The sequence below is a fragment of the Martes martes genome (assembly GCF_963455335.1).
Source record: "Martes martes genome assembly, chromosome: 4".
Taxonomy (NCBI): domain Eukaryota; kingdom Metazoa; phylum Chordata; class Mammalia; order Carnivora; family Mustelidae; genus Martes; species Martes martes.
Window position 1 is genome coordinate 129,480,768 of NC_137891.1, and position 23,466 is coordinate 129,504,233.

General features: G+C 37.6%; 1 protein-coding gene across 1 annotated transcript in view; it reads left to right on the plus strand.

The window, feature by feature from the left end:
• The window catches only part of SLC44A5 (solute carrier family 44 member 5), a gene marked incomplete at both ends in the record, with an annotated part of 379,734 nt that overhangs the window by 207,356 nt on the left and 148,912 nt on the right, over nucleotides 1-23,466 (plus strand). The window contains one exon of the mRNA XM_080802269.1: nucleotides 5,225-5,273. Within this exon, the coding sequence (XP_080658395.1) occupies nucleotides 5,225-5,273 (49 nt within the window). The remainder of the gene's footprint in view (nucleotides 1-5,224; nucleotides 5,274-23,466) is intronic.

The window sequence follows — 23,466 nt, forward strand, 5'->3', positions numbered from 1 at the left end:
AATTAGTTACGTTGGGATGGGCTTATATGCAAGTTCTCAGCATTGGTCTCTAATGGCACAGTAGCCAGTAGAAGGTTTTTGTCCTTGTCCTTCTCTTAGAGGGTGAGTGGGAATTTCTAAGAACTATAGGATTTCCTTAGCCATTGTCAACAGCACAAAGAGGGGAAAAGAACACTGTTCAAAGGGCACTATGCAAAACACCTGATTTGCATGGAATCATAGCAGTACAGAATTGCTAGAAGATCAGGTTTGAAGTGAGGGATGGTAGGAGATGAGGCTGCGAAGAGGAGCCTGTTTGTGAGAGGCCATGTGTGTTGGGCTGAGAAGTAGGAACATCTCCCTATAAGAAATGGCAAAGAACATGATTCTTTATCCTTTGTTAAGACTTGGAGGAAAGAGACTTCTTTCCCTAGATGAAGTGGCGGGTCCTCACTTATAGACAGAACCATAAACATGTTTGTAAAAATCAAGTGTAAAACAAGTATTTGATTATTCACAATTTTCCGGTAGCTGTTGTTGAATATTAAGGGAAGACTTAATTTTATAGTATACCATTTTCCCTTGCTTTTCGGAAAGCTATCTGACTTGGTCATTCATAGTAATTTCAAGTCCTACTTTTTCCCACCTTAGAGTTCTCTTTTTTGCTGTCTAAACCACACTACATTCTCTGAAAAATATACCTGAAGGAATAAAAGTAAAGGTCTCAGATTTTTGGTTTTTATAACTGATTAGTGGTAGTTACATTGTCATTTTTCTTTCAGAAACAGATTGCTTTTAAAGAAAAGAGTCTTTCCAAGCATGCCTGGCTGCTTTATCCTACCATTTGCATTCAACGGAGTCATGTGAAATCTGCACCCATGAGTTGAATTAATTACCTGGACTATTTTCCTTAATCCTCATGAATAATTTCTAGTAACAAAAATTGCATTGTGTAATTTTTGCACTGTACAATACAGTCAACTATAATAACAAGTGTATAACTTCTATAATGAATATTTTTTAGTGACTCTGTTGTCATAATAGTTTTGGTGATCTGAAAATCACATGAACTCAAGAAGCTCTTAAAATGATTACCTAATTATAATTACTTTTTCTGTAAGTTAGAAATATGAATTATATTCAGCTAGCTAAGCCATGTGATAGTTCAGCATTGTGGCTCTTTTCACTTAGCTGGCCTTTCAGTCTATTTATTCCAGAGATGCAATTAGAGCACATGAGGGCCTCGGAGAAAGCAAGGGCCTGTATTGATTTCAGGAAATAAAAAATTTGCATGACAATATAAATTCCGCCAGCACATGGGGCAGGCTGAAGTCATCACTTTCCAGCTGTCATTACTATATGGAATCAGCTAAATCTTATCATTCGACTGTGGCATTAGTGTATTTTCAGCTGAAATATAAGGCAGCCAGGATTTATAATCAGAAAGTGTCAGCTTTTCAGACAGATTTGACAACAGCATTTCATTTACACTGTGATCCACTTTTTCACTTTGTAAGGTACAAATCACACCAAAATTGGAAGCCAGCCTAGATACTTTTTTTTTTTTTTTTAAGTAATCTCTTCACCCAACATGGGGCTCGAACTCACAACCCCCGAGATTGAGTCACATGCTCTCCTGACTGAGCCAGCCAGGTGCCCCTTCAGCCTAGATACTTTTAAAGCAGTTTTGCCTATCTTTAATGTAAAAAGTGAATAATTTAAGATCAATGTAAATTGCTAATCCCTTTTCATCTGCCTCCTCTCCCCAACCATCTGTGGAATTTCTGAGATCACCAGTGAGCAACTTCCTGCCAAGTGGCTCAATATAGGCTTTGGTGTCAGACCATGTATCTTCCAGTCCTACCTCCACCTCTTGTTAGCTGAGGGGCTAGGGCAAATTAGCTCACCCGTTGTACATCAATTTCCTCACTTGTAAAATGGAATGATAACAATGACACACCTTACAGAATTATGGGGCATTAAATAACATACACTGTGCAAGGGAGTACAATTCACATTGTTTTCTCTGTGCAAAATGGCAGATTCATGTGCAAACTACTTATAGTAGTCCCAGATACAAATAAACATTCATTTAGTCATCATTTTTCTGTGGAATTTATACTCTTCCCTCTTTCTTGGAATTCTTTAGCTTTCCTGAATGTCACTTTTCTGTTTCCCTTCCTATAACTGTTTAATTTTACCTTTAACCCTTAATTGTGAAGAAGTCAGTTGCCAGTTGGGCAAAATCACACAAGCAGTCAGGAAAAGAGAAGTTGACGGTGTGTCAGAGAATTCAACACTGAAGTATATATAGACCATCTCAAACAGGAAACATTTTACACACTTCCCCTTGAAGTAGAAACAAGTATTGGCATTGTAAGGTATGGCCAGCGGGATCTGACTAGACAGAGTGGTAATCCCAGGTGGGACAGGTTCTTAGTCTCTCTATGGCTTGTTTTCTTAATAGGCTAATAATGGTTTTCAGTCTACCTACATAATAAGGTTAATAAGAACTTGGAACAGCACTTAGCATTTAATGCTAAAGACATGTTAAATACTATTGTTCTTGTTGTTATAATAACATTATAACTGACAGATCCTGAAGTTCTCCTTTATGGAGTTCATCACTTCATGATATAAACTTTGTGACTTCCACGTATTTATCTCAAGACTTGACCCAAGATTCCAGTTTCTTAACTCTGGTTGAATAATGGACTTACAATCAGATGTCACTTCAAAATCAACCTCATGTTCTTTTTCTTATAGCAACTTTGCAATTTCTTCCACCTGCTAATGTTCCCAAACTATTTCAGTAGCATCAGTCTTTCCTTAAGTCTAGGCAAAAGACTAAAACTGATTGAGAATTATGGGTTCTTGGTCTGTAGTCACTTGATTTGAAGCCATCTTTAACTTCTTTTACCCTCCAAGTCATTCATGAAGTTCTGTTTATTTTTTTCATGTAATTACACTGACTAATGATGAATATTCACTGGGGACTTACTAAGTGCCAGACACGGTTCTAAGCACTTTTGCAGGTATTAATTCATTGAATCCTTATAACAACTTTATGGCATAAGCAATGTTGTTATTCCCATTTACAAATACGGAAACCAAGACTCAGAGGTGAAATGATTGCTTCTATGCCACACAACTGCTTCGTGATGAATCTTGAATCTCTTTTTCCATCCTTTCTGCCACCACATGGGCAGTGGCTCACATTACTTCACCTCTATTATTACAACAGACTCCAAAGTTGATCTCCTTGACTGCATTTTGCCCTATAACTTGTATACTGCTGATAGATTGCTCTCTTTAAGCACTGCTTTTCCCATGTCATCCTTTGTTCAAAATCCTTGTATGGCTCCCAGTGGCCTAGGATGTATAAAATAAATTCCATCCCAATTTTTCAGGCTTTCTGTAGTCTGATTCTGTAGTATCTATTCAGCTTTATTTTCCCCTCCTCTTATCCTATTATCCCCAGTCAGACTGAGTTTTTCACTATCCCCACAACCACACTAATCATCTCTACCTTCATTCATTGCTACATGACTCCATTCATTGCTACAGGTCTAAACTACACCCTTCCATCCCCAAATGTTGTGGCTCTAGCAACCCTTCCTTACTAATCTCAACTGAAAGTGACCTTTTCTTCCCTGGAGCTCTCATAACACTTTCTTTGTACCCTTCTTATGATATCATGTTCTGCTTTGTATTGTAGCAATTCTTGTATTTTTCTTATTTCTCTCCCTGCTCATCAGTTCGTTAGCTTGTTGAAGACAGAGACTGTTTCAGTAATCTTGTATCCCCTGCAGTGTCTATTTTAATGCAGAACACATAACAGGTGATCAATAAATAGTTACTGAATTTAACAGAATTCTAGTTTCATCCACCCAAAGTGTTTCTCTTTTCGCTCTTGTTTTATTCTAATCTTTCATAATCTTACTCCTTGAATGAGACCCTCTTGATGGTTCTAGTCCTTGATGAAACCGACTTTCTCAGAACTCTTGTAACACTTAAGGCAGATAACCACACAATTGAGTTCTTGATTAATTGTTTCATTTGGTATATTCACTGTTCATATGTTACAACACAGGGCCTGGTAAATAAGGATTCTCAAGAAGTATTTGTTGAATGACTCAAACGTTGATCTTGTCCCACCAATTAAGGTCTCCAAGACAGGGACAATGCCTTATATAACTTCTGTGGTGCTGGTGCTCTTGGCATATCATAGGTTCTTTATAAATATTCACTGACTCTTAGATTTCTGTTCCATGTGTGCCCTTATCTTCCTGTTGTCTTTTCGTCAGCCTGTGATTACACCGAAGAGGCGTCTGAGTCCTCAGAACTCATGTCCCCATTTACAGGCAGAGTTGGATTCCTGACACATGGGGATTTTTGCCAGTCCCTTTTGAAATGCTCTGTTTAATTTCAGGATGAGTCCTTCTCACAGGGACAAATCCCTAGAGGAAGTGGTGGGAATGCTTAGGTTGGGAGAGAAGCATCAGGGGTTTGGGATTGCAAAATACAGGTCACTGACCAGAGAAGATTTTACAGAACTTAGTGTCCTGGGTCTCATTACACAAGGCATGTCATGGGAAAAGGCCATTCTGTGTGTACCTTGTCCTGTTTAAAAACAGGGATAGTATATCACATTCATGATGCAGTAATAAATGACATCTCCCCAGATGGCATGAAGCCTGCCAATAGGATCTTCAAAAATTCAATTAAAAATAATATTTATATAATATAATAATGACTAGTATATACCATATAGCCAATGTGGCAGACCCAGCTAGTATTTCAACTTCTTGAAGGAAAGTCTTATCTACTGAGAGAAAGGGGAGAACTAGATAAGCAGGCGTCTCTATTATACTGTGCATCTTGTGAGCACTCAGCAATACTTGGTGATGGCAGATGGTAGAATGGCTTTGCAGATCAGAAGGGTTGCAAGTTTTGTTACCCTGGATGGAGTCTATATATTGCCACATAGAACAGTGGGAGATATGTGTACGCTATGCATAGACTATGGTCCATAAGTCTTCCCAGTCTTGCTTCTTATCGGAGAGAGGGAAAGGATTGGCAGATGTAGCCAAGGCATAACTGATGTTTCCCTGGACCAAAGGATGAATTCAACAGTGTGCTGGGTGGTAGCCCAGATGTAGATTTTTCTTTATTAATATTTTATATATATTTATTTGTGATTTAATTGGCATACATGCTTAAAAAGTCTTTGTTTTAAATGCAGGTAATCCAAGGACATTTGATCCTAATTTCAAGGGGCCTGTTGCCAAAAGGTAAGCAATTCTTTTCCTTGGAATATATTTTTTAACAAACACAGAAGGCTTACTTTTGGTACCATTTTCTGGTCACTGTAAAATTGTATCTGCTCTGAAGGGGAAATGACTTATTTTTAGCCAAAATTTCACCTTATTTATATAGAGAAAATATGGAAAATAAATATTTCCATGACTCATGAATATCCTTTCCTATTCAGGAACTGAAACGTATTCAATTATTAGACCAAAGAGTTTTTATTGCTCAAAAAGAGAAGCCTAAAAATGTTCTACAAGACATAATCACTCTGTAGAGAAGCAAGCACGTTGAAGCCGTTGTTTTGTGCACCTGTTTACTCTGTGTTTCACCACTGCAATGCAGAGTTGCTATGCCAACTTCTTCCACACCAGGTATTTCTGCTACCCAGTTTCCAAAAGCAGAAAGCTTTCTTAGAGACCACCATTCACCACTGCATCGTGTAAGCTTCAGATATTTTAGACTGCTCTGGGGAAATAGGTACTTATCTCAACCGGTGCTTCTCTCTCAAAGTTATGTGGCATGTAAAAACTATTCAGTAACTCGAGGCCTCTTTTATTATTACTTTCACCCTCTATTCCCAGATTTCCTGCTAATCAGGAAGGGGTTTCCAGGGTAGAATAGGTAAAAATGAGGAGAAAATCATGCTGTTGGTAGCTGGGTTTTGCTTAGCTTTGACTTTGATTTCTGGTATTTGTATGTCATAATAAACTGCTAGATGAAATAATGGCCAGCATGCTTGTTTGCTCTTGCTACCATCAGCATGTACATTAGCATTTACTGTTACGTGCCTACAATATCCCAGCTGTAAACAAATATGCGTTCAGTGTATTCTAATTCTGCAAAAAGCCAAGTCATTTGTTTGGGATTATTTATTTGAAGGTGTACCAGTGCCTTCTTTAGATTAAGTCTGAAATCTCTCATTCTTTCCGTGATAACACCATGGGTACATTCTGCTGTCTGGTATACAAACAGCCCCATTCAGTATGTAGGTTACTTTTACTGCATTTGCATTGATTTTACAATAACTAATTTGTGAGATTTGAATCTAGCTTATTGGCCCTAAGGGACCTCTAGATAGAATCGGATTCAATAGTAGTAGTCGTTATAGCAATAATAATAATAATAATAATAATAGTAATAATAACGTCCTGCCACATTTGGACAGACAAAATACAGATTAAAGGTGTGCCTTCTGTAGCCATCGAGAAGAAGGCGGAGTTATGCCTGGCTGGCTTTAGGTGTGGGGAAGGAGTTGAGATCTGACTTTAGTTATTTAGAGTTTAATGATGGAAGCAGGTAATCCAGGTAAAGTCTAAACTACTGTGATAATCACTATGAGGAAGGTAATTTATTTTTTACGAAGGGATGATTTAGGCACCACAGAGGCCTTCAAAGGTGAAATGGTCATTATTTGGGCATACCTTCCCCATTCTTAAATCCAAGACCAGGGGAAAGTGTTGTAAAACCACAGGGGCTTAACTCTACGAAGACACAGTTGACCCATTTGTAACTTTTCTATAATGCCCCTCCTGGGAAAGTAATTGGGGTGTTTTATGAGCAAATGAGAAAGTCCAGATTCTTCACATTACCTCCTTTAATAATACCTTTTGCTCACAGATACCACTTCCCCTCGTAGAGATCCACATTATTATCAGGTATTCAGGCCAGCCTTTCCAGCATTCTCTCCTTGTCGGTCGACCCTGTTCTGTACACCTGTCTCCGTTCACAAGGATATCATTTGTACCTAGTGATCACCCAACTGTAGTTATTTCTAGGAGAGGTGAAGGAGTGATGGTAGGGCCATAGGAGATATTAACTCAGTTTCTCATTTGTTCCCATCTACTAAGAATTGGACCTATGGGAACCAATGACCCATAAGATTGATCCTCTCCACCGAAGGGTGATTTTGATAGTTGAAGTTGTTTTTCCAGTCCCTTTTGAAAAGTAGTTATCCAGTGCTCAGGCTTTGTCCCCTATATTCAACAGATTTTTTTAGAAAGTTTTTTTTTAAACATTGGATTGAGATTATGAGCTTGGTAAAATGAAGTGGCAGTGAAATGAATGCAAATAGAAATCAAAGAAATAAGTTTCTTTTGTAAGCTGCTACATGAGAAATTCCACGTGTGATTTAGAACCAAGAAAAAATTTTTATTTAATGGAGAATTAGTATACTTCTGTTAGATAAGGAGAACTGTGTAATCCACAATATTTCTCCTTTTGTACTGAATTCTAGAAAGCCCGCTGATAAATTTAATTTCAATGTCAGCAACTACATTAGTCTTTGAGTCAAGAATTTATTTTCAGAAGTTTGAATTTCTATTTCTATTTTAATAACTGTTGCACCCAGGTGTTTTAAGTCATTTCATTTAAGTTTTCTTTTTTTCTGGAAAGAGGCAGCATATAGGTAGACAGGTAAATAGAAATAAAAGGCCTATATATTCCATAATTGCTTTTTTCCCTTTATACACAAAGCAGATGAAGGACATATGACTGATACTAATCAAATTGGTAGGTTTCACAATGCTGAAAATAACTATTATTATGAAGGGTGGAAAATCTGTCTGAAATATAATAAGATGCCTTTATTTCTACCTAAAGCATTGGGAAGATGTGGCAAATCCACAATCATTTAAGGAGTTCAAGAAGAGAAAGAAGCAGGATTCATTAGGGTTGTGGTAGAGGGGATTCATTCACACAAAGGAGTTGGACTAAATGACCTCTTAAGTCCTTTCCAAACTTGAAATTTCATGACTGATTCAATTAATGCCAAAGCATAAAAGGAAGAATCCAGCTTCTGGCCTAAGTGATAAACATGTAAAGTACTGTACTGATATCCTCCTGTGAATTCTGAAGTGCCATTATCAAGTACATGTCTCAAGTTATTGTGAGACTATAATGCTTTCTCTTAAATTTATGCAGTTCTCATTGGCTACTTGTTGAAATAATTGGTGTGCTTTTTTGGTTATACCAATTATAACATCATTATTTTTATTTCCTTCCATTTCCTTTTATATTTGGAGACTATTTTAAAGTTTTCAAAGGGAGTGCTGTGGATGTAGGCTTTTTATTTCAAACTATTTTACAAGCCAAAATGGCTTGTAACTTCCTCTCTTCCCTCATGTTCTTCTAGTAGTGATTTATTCTCTAACACACTCCTCAGACTGATTTTGTGAAGGTTACCAATGATTTCCATCTTTCCAGGGGTAGTGGGTGTTGTCTTTTGTTTTAACCTCACAGCAACATTTGACAAAGGTGACCACTCTACTTTTTGAAACATTCTTTTCTCTTGGTTTCCTTGACCTCATACTCACCTGAAGCTTCTTTTACCTTATTGGCCTCTACTTTTCAGTTTTTTCAATCTTTGCTTGATCTCCAAATGTTGGAATGACATAATACTTAGTCCTTGGCCATCTACTCTTCTCCTTCTCTAGTCTATTTTTAGACTAAGCCAATAACTTTAAGTATTATCTGTATGTCATTGACTCCCAAGCTTGTATTGTTACCAATGACTCTTCCATTGACCTGGGTATTTCTGGATTTCTCTGCCTACTTGACATGTCTCTTTGAATTCTCAATACTTACTCACACTTAATGTGGCCCAACCTCTTGATTCCTACTCTCACCCCAAGTTCTAAACCTCCCCCCTCAGTTTTCTCCATTTCAGAAAATAACACCAATATCCATTAGGTTACAGATCCTTGGTTTCTTTTTTTTTTTTTTTCCATCTCCCACATTCACTCCATTAGAAAGTCTTACTGGCTTTAGCTCCACAATATACCTCCAGGCCAATGGCTTCTCCATCTTTCCTGCTACCACCTTCATCCATGTCTCCTTCATCCTGCCTATACTTTTGCACTGGACACTAGAATGGTCTTCCATTTTACACTCCTGCTTTTCTTAAACCCATTATCCACACAAGACCCTGAGTGAACTTTCAAATCATAGATGAAATTATGCAGCTCTTCTACTTATATATTTTCAATAGCTTCCCATAGCACTTTGATAAGATCTCAAACTTACTGGGCCTTATGTGAGTGCCCTTTGTGTAATTCACTGATTTTTTTCTCCACCACTCTTTCTCTCTTTAACCTCTCTTTGTAGCTATACTTGGATTCTTTGAAATTTTTGAACATTCTAAACTTACATCCATCTTGCAGACTTTGTGATTGTTATTCCTCTACCTGAAATGTTTTGCCCCCAGATCTTTATATGGCTGGCTGCCTCTTATCATCCCTCTCCTAACTGCCATTGCCTAAGAGGTCTTAATGACAACCCAGGCTCCCAGTCACTCTCCCCCCCACCTTTTTTTAGTAGTTTCAACTTTTTATTTAAATTCTAGTTAATGAACATAGTCACTCTCTGCCACATCACTTAATTGTATTTACTTTATAATATTTATCACTACTGAAAAACTGCTTTCGTCCTTTCTTTGCTTACATAGTTAATGCCCAGTCTAAAATATCAGGTCAATGAAAAACAAGAACCTTGTCTGTTTTGTTGATCATTCTATCCCCTGGATTTAGAAAGTCCCTGACACATATGTATTTGTTGTACAACTAAGTGAACTATTACCCCAGCTTCAAAACTGGAGATGTGCTGGGAAGGATGGAAGCTAGTTGGAATAAAGGCAGGGTACCATTTAGAAGACTTATTTCTGTAATCCAGCTGAGAAATGATTAAAACATGGACTAAGGCAGTGGCTCTGGGAGAGAAGTTTAAGAGCTAACGATAAAGCAAAACCTTTAAGGCTTTCGTACTGACTGTATGTTGCGGGTAGAAGAGAGAATTTAGCATGAGTGGGCCTGAAAGTCAGATGGGCTGTGGTTATGATTACCAAATCAGGGAACACAGAAGGAGAAGAAGGATGGTTATGAAGGGTAGAGAAAACTGTAAGTAAGTTTAGATTTAGAAGTGTTGAGTTTGGGATTCCTGTGGCATACCCAGGGAGGAATATTTAGTACAAAGTCAGGAATATACTTCTGAGGCTCTTTGAAATATTGATATATTTCTTTTAACTAAAAAAGTATGTAAATAAAGAGGAAAATTTTAAAGAATATTAAAGTGTAATAAAAAACTTTAGGGGTCTGGGTGTGCCTGGGTGGCTCAAAGCATCTGCATTTGGCTCATGTCATGATCCCAGGGTCCTGAGATCAAGGCCCACATTGGGCTCCCTGTTCAGTGGGGAGCCTCTTTCTCCCTCTTCCACTCCCCTTGCTTGTGCTCTCTCTCTGTCAAATAAATAAATGAAATATTAAATAAATAAATAAATAAATAAATAAAACCTTAAAAAAAGTGTAAGTTTTCTCTTCTGAGAAATACTCCCTGATCATCCATAGAGTAAACTGTAAGTACTTTCTTGGTGCTCTCAGAATACTCTGTGTACTTACAATACTGTATTGTAATTAGTTGTTTGCTTGGCTTATTCTTCAATTAAACCATGGGTTCTGCTAAGTAGTAACAGTTTTGATCATGTTGCACTCTCTATTCAAATTTCACCAGTGAGTTCCCACTGCTAAACATTAATTCCCATGCCTAATATATATTCATCTCCCTACACAAATTTATCTTACTGTATCTGCCTAAACTACTTACTCTTCCTCCCCATGCTCTTTCTCTCTCTCTCTCTCTCGCTCACTCTGTCTCTTTCTCTATGGAGTTTCTAAACCCTTGAATGAACTTTCTGTTGAATCAAACCAGTCCTGTATACTTCTGCAGGGGCGAAAATTTATTATGTCAGTGCCCTAGCATTACAACTCAGAGATGATAACTGGCACTAACAAAGTCACAAGAGACTGATGTATAACACCAGAATACCAATGCAGTAATTTACATTAAGAAATTTAATTGCTGAGCAGACCTGGTGTTCATGTTGGCCTGACCAACACATTGCTCCCTTTAGGCAAACTGCATGAGAAACCTAATTATTAAAAGGTTGCTTGATGAGTGTATAGTTCGAACAAGGGAATTGCATGAGTAGAATTCTAATGGCATCAGGGGCTGGCTGCTTATGGTATCTCTCAATGGAGTGGGATCCTTACATGAGTTTGATTTGGTGCCCTAACCTTGAGTGTGCTTGAAGGGCAGAACTGTTTGATCATTATTTGCAATTCTCTTTAGATATGTTAATAAAGCCAATAAGTTTAAAATCAGGCTTGCTGGACTAGGAGGCTTATAATATCATTGAACTGATTATGTACATTTCTGCTTTAATTATGTGTTGATTTCTTGTTTAATTCTTGGAAAGCAGCATTATTTTGTGTACTCTCAAGTTTTGGGGAAACACCTTACTGTTACATAAAGTGGTAGTGTTCCTTGCTTAATGGCCCTGCTCAGGAACCACACCTTCTGACTCCAGTCTCAGTGTATCTTCCCTCCACTGAAATCCTGCAGTTTTTGGTGTGAATGATATTCAGTACATTCTACTTGTGATTGCTTTTTAACTTTTGTACTCATTTATTATTTTGTCATTTGACTTATAATTCTCTTGAAGGACGGAGATCTGCATTCAGTATATACGTGAGTAATTAATGATGAGTGCTGTCTTTCCCCCCACCCCCAATATACCACTAGCTAGAGCATCTGTTCCTTTGAAGACATTCTGATTATAAAGAATGGGGTTATTTCTTTCATGGCTGTGCTTATAAATGTTAATATTCTTCTAATCTGCACCTTTCAGACTTTTCCATTAAAAAATAAATAAAATAAACAAAGTCCATCCCCATGTCCTGAGAAGATAACATATGACCTTTATCATAGGGTGCTGACTGTAGCAATTTGGACTCTATTTTTTCAGACTTGGACCCACAGGTCAAGCAAATGGTCATAACATTTTAATGGCTTTGCTCTAACATAAAATGAATGAGATAAACAGAATAAACTGAGCTTCTTACACTGGGACCTATAAATCTTTGACCTGTCTTGACCTAGAATACTTGGATCTGCACTGCATACAGTGTCATGCCCTCTGTGGACACTTCATAAAAGCTAATTGAATTGAAAATTAGTCTGAGGTATATTCCAAAAGCCCTAGTAATGCAAGTAGCTCAGAGAACTCTGATGCTATTTCCTTATTAGCTGAGAGTTGAATTTAGGAATTTGAACTCCCATATCATACCAATGTCATCTGAAAATGGTATAGAATTTGGATAGCTTCTCAGTAAGAGCTTTAAATATGACTTTAAAGTCCTAGAGTTCAAACCCATTAGTAAGGCTTTACTTATATATGGTGACTGTTTTGCCTCAAATATGATAGTGCTATGGCTACTCTGCAGCCTCTTGTGTTTTTCCATAGGTTCTATGTCACTCTGTTTCCTCCTCAGCCTCATTTTCCTTTATTCATTGAACAGATATTTTTAATACATGTAACTCTGTGATAAGAATTATGCTAGTTGGTGATAACACAAAGATAAGATGTCCTTGTCCTCAAGGAATTAGATAATAGAAGAAACAGACAACTGAAAAAAAACTTTATGGTTCAATGTAGGAAGTACAAGTGGTGGGAGAAAACAACCTCTTAGCTGTGGAAGTCTTGTGTGGCTGCTATTCCGAAGACTAGTATTGATTTATTTTCATCCAACAAATATTTATTGGTCATCTGTTATTTGCCCAATATCTTATAGGTATTAAATACCTAGTGATAAGCAAGATAGATACAGCACCTGTTTTTTTGGAAGAGGGAAGAGACAGGGCAGACAACATCTGAAAAATGAACTGACAGTATCACGAAGTGAAAACTATGAGAAAGAAAACAAAACAGTATGATGTGATAATGCATAGCTGAGGATGGGGGTGGGCTCTAATTTAGACTTTGTGGCCACAGTAGACCTCTTTGTAAAGCTGACAATTGAAATGAGATTGAGTGGTAAGGGGAACTAGCTAGACAAAGATTGAGGACATGGCACTTCAGACAGAGGAATAGCAAAATATAAAGTCTTTAAAGCAGGAATAAGCTACTGTGTTCAAAGAGAAGAATGAAGGCTGGTGTGACTGCAGTATGATGGAAAGGAGATGGGGTTGGGAGTGGGTTGGTAGGTGATTCCTGCAAGCACATTACAGCTTGTGTATATAAGTGTGATGCAGAGCCATGGGAAGGTTTTAGGGAAATGAGTTAATCTAATACATGTTCTTAAAACTCATTTTACTGCTGTATAGAGAATGATTTTTAAGAGTCCAAAAGCAGCAGCAAGGATATCCATAGTAAGCTTTTGCAGTCATCTAAGTGGAGGAGTCAGACTTAGACTAGGGTGGTGGTAGTGGAGATGAATAGATGTGAATACATTCAATTTATTTTTTGGTAGTAGAGATGACAGTACTTACTAATGTGAGATGAGAGAAAGAAAGAAGTCAAGGAAAACTGCTAGATTTGTAAGTTGAACAACTAGGTGGATGATAATTCTCTATATGAAGAATGGAAATAGTAAGAGAGGAACAAGTTTGCTATCATAGGACTTCTATTTTGGCTGTGTTATGTTTAAGTTGTAGAGTCATAGATATTCTTGTGATGATGCTATAAATGGGCCTGGAGCTCAGTGAAGAATAAGGTGAGGGCTAGCCATTGAGAGTTGGTGGGGGGAGATTATTGATATAGAGATAATATTTAAAGCCAAGTGTCTGGATGATATCACTTAGGAGGGTGAAGAAGAGACCCAGGGGTGAACTCTGGACTTGACCACATTTGAGGGGGATCAAGCAGAGGTAGAGGAGCCAGCAAAGGAGGCAGAAAAGGCACCCATGGGTTAGCAGAAAAGCAAGGAGATTGCAACTTTTTAGAAGCTAAAAGTAGTGATACAAGAAGAGATGGATGGGTGGATAGATGGATGGATGGATGGATGTGATCAACTGTGTTGATTGCTTTGGGAAATCAAGCAAGATAAAAACTAAGAAGTGACTATTGGATTTGGCGATACAAAAGTCATTAGTGACCTCATCCACTCAATCTCAGTGATGTAGTGGGCACTTAAGTCTTACTAGGGAGAGTTAATTAAAGAATATGAGGTGAAAACCTGGAGGTGCCCACTACATACAACTCTTTCAATAAGTTTTATTGGAGGATGAGGGGATCTGGGATCAAAGTAGAGTTTCTAAAGATAGAGGATACTAGAACATGATAGTGTATGGTGCTAGAGATGATCCAGGGCGCTATTGATGCAAATGAAAGGGGAAATTATAGAAACAAAGTCTGAAGATGAAATCCAGAATGTGATTGGAGAGTGGGCTTTGGTAGGAAGAGAGATTCCTAATCCATATAGCAAGATGGTAAGCAGGGAATTAGGTGTCAATAGTTTTGATGATGGAAAGAGGGAGATTCTTAATTCTTGCTTTTAATTTCTCAATGAAATTGAGACATTAGACAAGGATAGGCTGATGGTGGGAGTAGAGGTGGTAGCCCATGTGTGTGAGGGTTGAGAGGAGAACATATAAAGCAATCATTTCGGAAAGTGAAGAGGTGAACATGATATATTATTAATCCAGAATACATATATTTTGCATTTCCCATATAGAGTTTATTATTCTAGTCTTACAAAGATTTAAGGGAACCCAAAATTTGGTCACCGTTCTAATGGAGCATAATGATTTTTAGACACATGTTAGATACCTAAATTCTGTGAATGAAAATATCCTTGGGGCACCTGGGTGGCTCGTTCGACTAAGTGACTGACTCTTGGTTTTGGCTCAGGTCATGATCTCAGGGTTGTGAGATCGAGCCTCGCATCGGGCTCTGTTCTCAATGTGGAGTCTGCTTAAGATTCTCTCCCTCTCCCTCTGCCCCTTCCCCCTCGCACTCTCTCTCTCTCTTAAATAAGTAAATAAAATCTTAAAAACTAAAAAGAAGATCCCGAGGTAGCTGGAATTGAATACCAGTACCTTAGGGGTACTTCACATACTAGGAAGGTCTTGAATAACATTTTGAACAAAGAATCATGTTATTAAAGGAGGCTTCTTTTATGTGATGGCTTAAAGACAGGATAAGCATGTTCCATACCAGGAAGATGTGCTTAGCTAGTGTGGAAAGCAGGGGATATATATATCACATAGCTGAAAAATAGAGAAGATCGGCATATGTATGAAATATTGGAGATGAAATATCAGCAGCCCTTTTTTTTAAGTTATAATGGGGAAGATCACACATTAGTCTTTTCTTTCATTCATAGCTCTTATCTGTTATGTACTGTGGGCATTCAGAAATGAATAAGACATAGACTATGCTCTCAAAAAACTTAAAACTTAAAACTTAAACTACTAACTTCAATATAAAAAATTACTGACTTGATACACAGATATACAGGCATAATTCAGGGGGATAGAGTAAAATGAGTGAAATGAATAATTATTCCCAATTGAAAGGATGAAAAAAGTTTCTTGAAGGTATCATTTGAGCTGGACCTTGGAAGAGGAGAATGATTTTGATAGAGAATGAAGAACAGAATCAGACTCATGGAGGCCTATGTTGCAGATTAGGTTCTCTGGAAACAGATGGTGAGCTGGATTTGGGGTGCAAGCTCCTTATTAGGGATCAACACCAGTGAAAAGAAGGGAGGAAAGTGGGAATGCACAGAGCAAGATGTCAAACTGTGACCACAAGGCCTCAGCCCACCCAGCAGGGAGCTTTGGAGTGAGTACTGTCCCTCCCAGGAGTCTGGAGTAACGCTGAAATGGCCACATCTTTATGAGCCCACTTGGCTCAGTCCCTGGTTTGTCAGCTATTTTGGGAGGGCATGACCTGGTGTGAAATGGCTGAGGCAGACTGTGAAGGTCCTGGCACGTAAAGGCTGTTTATGACCACACTTGCCCCAACCAGGCAGTAAGTCCTTCTTGAAGGGAACCCGGGTGGTGCATCTCCAGGGGCACCACAGAATGTGAGAGCATGGTGTGTTCCATGGTGTTGCAGAGGGGCTGGAACAAACACTCGTGCAAAACCCACTTTGGGAATGAAGCTGAACATCTTGTTTGGAATTATGGAGAAGTTTAAAGGGCACGATGAAGATTTAGGACTCCCTTTCCTTTGGGGCTTTGTTAAGGAAGTTATGTAGGACTATGTGATCATTTAATGCTCTGCTTTCAGGAAAGAACCCCGGGTAGTGAAGCTAGGGCAGCAGCACCTCTTAGAAGTAAGAGCTGCCACAGAACACAGCTGCTTAATGAATTTGTGTGTGTGGCGGGGGAGAGAGATAGACTACATATTGTGTCTATTTCCATCTGGTCTCTTATTCTTGGATAATAGTATCTTTGATGTTTCACTCACCACAGACATTTGACTCTTCACCTTTACTATGATGACAACTAAAACGTTTCTCATAGACCCATAGCTTCTTTTCTTGGAGAAGCTAATGCTTGCTTTTATTACTATTCATCTGTATACCACACACCATATTATTATATCCCTATGTCAGAAGAGTTTACTACCACATACTTTTCAAATATTGTTGTCTTCAGGCTGTTTTACAACTGAATGAATTTGTTTTTCATTTGTTCTTCACCATTATAACACTTAAAGTTTGAATTCTTTGGGCAGGACAATGGGGAGAGAAACTATTTTTCTGTTTAAAAACTGGAAGTACATTGTGTCCATTTAGGGAGACCTGTGAGTGGGCACAGTGGGGAAGCCAGTAGGGCCGAAGGCAACAAGCAGCTTCCAAAGGCTTGGGTGCAGGACTGTGGGACTCACTCTGTGACTGTGAAGTGAAACCTCTGGAGGCAATCCTAGTAATAGCATCTCATTATGGAGTTTCTGAGTCATTCAGACACCAGCAGTGTGGAGCCAGATTCCCCAGTCTTAATACTGGTTCTATACTCCAGAAATACTCCAGAAAACCCAGGAGTAGAAAGAGCATTATCAGGAGACAGAAAGGAAAGGCCTACTAGAATTTTCTCCACTCACTAACAGCTGACCTTAATTGCTTTTCTTAATGTAATGACTATGCAGCAGTTTGACATGAAGGTTATTTTCCAGTTAGATCTGTGAGGAAAAATCCGTGAAGAAGTATTATCAAACTTTATTTAGGTATTAGTATTTAATTTAAGTCTTTTCCAAATTGTGCATTAGGCTTTTTTTAGATGATTATTTTGCTTGGTTGTTTAAGTAAGGAATTATTAAATAAATGTGAGTTAAGCATTACTTGAAATGCCTTTCTATTTTGGTAATGAAACTGTCACTCAGGCATGGCCCTTCACTTAATATGAGCTTGTCCAAATCCTATATATAGCCTCTCAGAGAAACAAAACAAAACAACAGCTGTTTACTGTTAATGTTATAAACCCAAATGGACAAAGTGACAACAAACCTCACAGCTGTGTATTTTAAAAGTCAGGACATGATAAAATTAGGCTAAAACTTCCCAACACATGTCATATTGTCATTTTGATTTAAGTTACTTGTTGAACATTTATCCAAGATGTCACTGTGTTTCATGATTTACAAGTATAGATATCACTTCATGTGCTCTAGACTTTATTTCAAGCTGGAAGTCTCCTATCTATTTGGTGAAATATCTTCAAGAATTAATTCCTTAATGTTGGTAAAGTTGTGGTCCTGTGAAATATTATTTATCTTATGTTTTTTGGTAACTGTCATCTATTCTTCATAGGATGCTTTCTGTCAGAAATGTAAAAAAAAGAAAAAAAAGGCTCAACGTCAAAAACTGAAAGAAAAGTGTTGTTTGCTCAAAAAAAAGTTTTTTTAAAGATTTTATTTATTTGACAGAGAGAGATCACAAGTAAGCAGAGAGAGAGAGAGAGAGAGAGAGAGAGGGAAGCAGGCTCCCTGCTGAGCAGAGAGCCATATGCGGGGCTCGATCCCAGGACCCTGAGATCATGACCTGAGCTGAAGGCAGAGGCTTTAACCCACTGAGCCACCCAGGTGTCCTGCTCAAAATTTAAAGTAAAAAAATTCACACTAGAGTTGATGGTCTCCATGTGCCTTATTCTTAATGTTTCCCTCCTAAAAACATTCCATGGGAATGTGCATTTACATTTTATAGGTCCCTCTTGTGCCCTGCAATAAGTATGGAGGAAGTGTGGAAGGCGCTGTTAGTTCACACTTGTGCATTTGATACCACAACTTGTTTTTTAGATTTAGGAAACCAAAGTTACAACCACATAATCCACCTTCTCCATATGCATTATCCAAAATTTAATTTAATTTTGTTCAATAAAAGAGGGAATGGAACTCCACCTCTTCCTTTCTGGAAGAGGTTTGATTTCCCATCCCACTGCCTTCATCTTCCTCCTAAAACTCTCGCTTTGATATGTACGTGTAATATTTGTGCTGAATTTATAAATTTATTTAACGTTCTTGGTTCCTTAACTATGTTATTATAGTTTTGGTGTGCTATTTATTGACTCTGTGATCTGTTTTGGATTAGTAGACCATGTCTACATCTCTAACCTGATATGCTGTCTGTATCATTTACAGCTCCACAGGGGAGTTAAAACTAACACACATAAATTTTAGCAAGTTGTTAAGTGCTAAACCATGATGATGATTGTAAGGGCAATAGAATTTCCAGTTACAGCAGAAAGAGCTCAGTCAAGTGATAAAGATCAGAATTAATGTACAAAAGAGCTTTTGAATTGAGCCTGGAAAGATGGATTGGATCAGTATTTGGGGGGGAAAAAAAAAAGGATGAAGGATTCCAAGTTAAAAAAATAAAAAAAAAAATCTATAAAAATCATTTGGAATACTATCCTAAACATAGGGCTTCATCTCTAGTAGATATCCTCAAGTCCAATTTGCATTAGGAGCTCAGCCCAGTTATTGAAATTTACTTGACTTGTACCCTCTTTGAACTAGACCGGTTTTTTCCTTGGATTGGTCATATTGACTAATTGACTTGATATTGAGTAGATACAGTCTCAGAATCTTTAATGAGGAGCACAATATTTTTCTCTTATTATCTCTAACTTTTGTTGCCTGAATATACTAAAATATGAGGAGCCCTTTAGCTACAATCTTATGGTTTGAGAGTTCAATTTTAATTTCCTTAAAAATGAGAAGCTGGTATGACCAGTGCTGAATTGTTTAGACCCCTGAAAATATGCAGAGTAAAATAAGATTATGTTATTTCCTTGCTGGAACAGCCATAGAAAGTATTTTGTTTTAAGGAATTTATTCATTTATTTAAGTAGGTAATACATGTGGGTAATTTTCAAACAGTGCAGAAAAGTCATAGAGTCCCTAGCACCTCAGAATCCTGTCTCAGAGACAACAAATACTATCAATGACTTGTGTAGCCTTTCAAATAAATGTATGTATGTAAAAGTATATATGTGTATGTGTATATATATACACATACACATATATACATATATATCTTATATATCCCTTTTTCATATAAAAAATAATAGCATGCATAATAGCTTTCCCTACTGTTTATTTTTTTTTCTACTGTTTTTAACCTAACACTACACCTGGGAAATCAGTTCATCAATATATACAGAGAAGTCATAGGGGTTTGAAGAGAGGTCTTGAAAGAAATGTATTAGATTCTTAAAATTTTATTATTATCCATACGATTTCAAGAAATAACTTCCTCAGTACTCTTCTTTGTCTTCTAATCACATATAAAGGCCAAATCCACATGTTTCTTGTCTAACTCTTAGCCCTAGTTACTCCCTGGCAGAATCAGTTGCTCTCTTATCTGTGTTCTCTACATCTTTTATACATTATACATACTCCATTTAGGACCCTGGTCATATTGATGGTTTTTTGTTTGCCTTTTTAAAGTCTGTTTTTATCTATGCACAGATTGTGAGTGCCTTGAAGCTTTTCTTTTCTCTCTGGATCCTTATTCCCTAGTATAGAGTCTGGTGCATAATAGGTGCTCAATAAAAAGTATGAGGCCCTTAACGTTCACTTTTCATAGAGTCCATATTTTTGTTTTCTTGCTATTACCCTTTGGCATTGATTTGAAATACTTATTTCCCCAATGATAACTACTTTTCTTGTTTGTTTATTCTCTAGAGAGCAGGAAAAGAATTATGGACAAAAAATAAAACAAAGAAATCACCTGCAAATATTTATACAATACATCTTTTATGAACTTTTATGAGAAAAATAGATGATCCTCCCCGTTTTGTGTTACAGATTGCTGAGGAAAGGCTGATGTGGCTAAAACAAATATACACCCTCCAGCTTGGAGGAATTACCCATAGATGTGTTTGCATATATATATACTTCTTGAACCTACTCCTTGATGTATGCACATACTTTGTGTAATGCTCACAAAGATGCTTCACGTCATTACTTTGAAAATCGTCATGTTCGGCTTAGTCAAGCAAAAGTGCTTTAATAGCATCTTAGATTTTGTTGCCATGCTCTAAGACTACAGAACTGTATTTTCATTCATATAGCACTATGTGCCACTCATTTATATCGTCCTCCTTTGCTTGCAATATACAATAGAATGTTTGATGTAATGCAAATAGGAGAAAGAATTATTTTGTATTTGTTCATGGTACGGAGCTTATAGGTCTGCTCTAACTATCCTTACTCAGAGCATGAGCATTTTTCTTCACATTGCTTCGAAGATCATTTAAGACTCATCTTTAAACTGCCTCATTATGTCTTTCAGAAATACAGTTCTCATATAACAACTAATCAGGAAATTCAGAGTATTTGAAATATGTTAAGAAAAACAGATGTTTTCTATTTAAAGTACTGCAGATGATTGTTATTTCTTTTTCTAGTAAAAAAAAAAGTTCATATCCACTAAATAAATGTATTGTCTTTAAGTGTGCATCTTCTGTGTCACAGTAGTGAGAAGTCTACACTGCTAGAGTTACAAATGGACTTGTTCTGCTAATGTTCTGCTTAACTATTCATTTTGCACAGTAGGAAAGCTTGGGTTGGGAAAACATCAGTAAATTTCATTCCTCTTAGCCTGACATGAGAAATAGACAATGCTAATGGCAGTTGTTGGCTGGTTGCTTTGAAATACTAGCATGCTGAATGATTCAATAGGCATTTTTTTTTTTTACCCAAAATAAACTTAGCTGATTTAAAAAAAAAAAAGAATTATTTATTTATTTATTTATTTAGAGCAGGAGCAGGGAAGGGGGTGAGCACATGAGCCAGAAGAGGGACAGAGGGAGAAGGGAGAGAGGGAATCCCAAGTAGGCTTCCCACTGAGTGTAGAGCCTGACGTGGGGCTTAGTCTCATGACCCCGAGATCATGACCTGAGCTGCAATCCAGAGTCAGATGCTTAACTGACTGAGCCACCCAGGCACCTCTAAACTTAGCTGATTTTGTGGAAAGACTAAATCTTACAGATAAACATAGATGTTAATAGGTTAAGCAAGAGAGTAAGAGCAGGAAGAATTAGCCAGACATATTTAATTATCCATTGAATTCAACTATAGAATTTAAAAGATATAGTATCCTTTAATACTTTTTTTTTAAAAGATTTTATTTATTTATTTGACAGACAGAGATCACAAGTAGGCAGGCAGTAGAGGAGGCAGGCAGAGAGAAGGGGGAGCAGGCTCCCTGCTGAGCAGAGAGCCCGATGCAGGGCTCGATCCCAGGACCCTGGGATCATGACCTGAGCTGAAGGCAGAGGCTTAACCCACTGAGCCACCCAGGTGCCCCTTTTAATACTTTTACTGTGCACAGTAAGTTTGTTGAAATCTGCTAGAACTCAAATATAATAAGGTGATTCCTTCTTCACGATGGCTATGTATCAGACGCTTGATCCCTAGGAGAATTTAATCTCAGGACAACTCCCCAAGGTTTTTTATTTCTATCTACCACTTACAGATTAGGAGCTGAGACTCAGGGAGAGCAAATCACTATCCAACGGCATATAACTCATTAGTGGCAAAGCTGGTATATCAAGAAAGTGGTAGGGCTATCTGGCATCAAAAGTCAGTCTTTCAGGGCACCTGAGTGGCTCAACGGGTTAGACCTCTGCCTTCGGCTCAGGTCATGGTCCCAGCGTCCTGGGATCGAGCCCTGCATCGGGCTCCTTGCTCAGGGGGAGCCTGCTTCCTCCTCTCTCTCTGCCTGCCTCTGCCTACTTGTGATCTCTATCAAATAAATAAATAAAATCTTTAAAAAAAAAAAGTCAGTCTTTCCTCATGCTCCTCTAAATAGTCTTGTTCTTCAAAATCCTACAGACAGGGCCTTACTAAAAACAGGATATAAGGATAATGATTTCACTAGGAGATAAAAGATTTTATTGCTTTTCAAAGAAACTATGAAGAGGATAGCAACTCAACCTAACAGTCTTTTTGTACTGCCCAGTAAGGATAATTTTTTTCTGTAACAGCTGAAATTTACTTCGGAGGGTAGCTCATGGCTGCAACATATTATGCTTTATTGAAGCAATTAATCAGACTAGGAAGATTGTTCTAAGTCCAGATTTCCCTCAAAAATACTCCAAATTTCTTATTTTTCCTTGTTGCTGAATACTTCTGGAGTCCTAAGAATATCTCCCAATTACTGAGTGATTTCTCAATTACTTTATTTAGAAGAATTAAGTAATATTTGGGGAAGACACACTGGTGAGTAATAGCTACTTTGGGATTGCTCTAGAGATCACCTGATGAAATGAGATTTTAAAAAGAGAGTGGACAAGTAATATAGATTTATTACTTCTGGCTGTAAGAAATTTTGGATGTTATTATAAAAACACTCAATTAAAAATCAATTTTTAGGGGCGCCTGGGTGGCTCAGTGGATTAAGCCTCTGCCTTCGGTTCAGGTCATGATCTCAGGGTCCTGGGATCGAGCCCCACATCGGGCTCTCTGCTCAGCGGGGAGCCTGCTTCCTCCCCACCTCTCTCTGCCTACTTGCGATCTCTCTCTCTGTCAAATACATAAATAAAAAAGTTTAAAAAAAATCAATTTTTAAAGTAGTACAGTAGTAATCGCTTCTCGGCCTTTTGGCTAAGATCAAGTGTAAAGTAGTACAGTAAGTAGTTATATTATGGAGACCACAAATGAGAAATTTGGAATTAAATTTCCTGTGGAATATCACCAATAGATGAAAAAACTTTGTATCTTAGACATCTTACAGGTGAAGGTGTTGTGTGGTCTGGACAACGAGATTGTATGACTAAGAAATCCAGTGATGACAAAAATGTGGATATTAAAGATGAATCAAATACTTTTTTGGTGAAATTTGTTTATTTATTTATTTTAAAAAGATTTTATTTATTTGACAGAGAGAAACACAG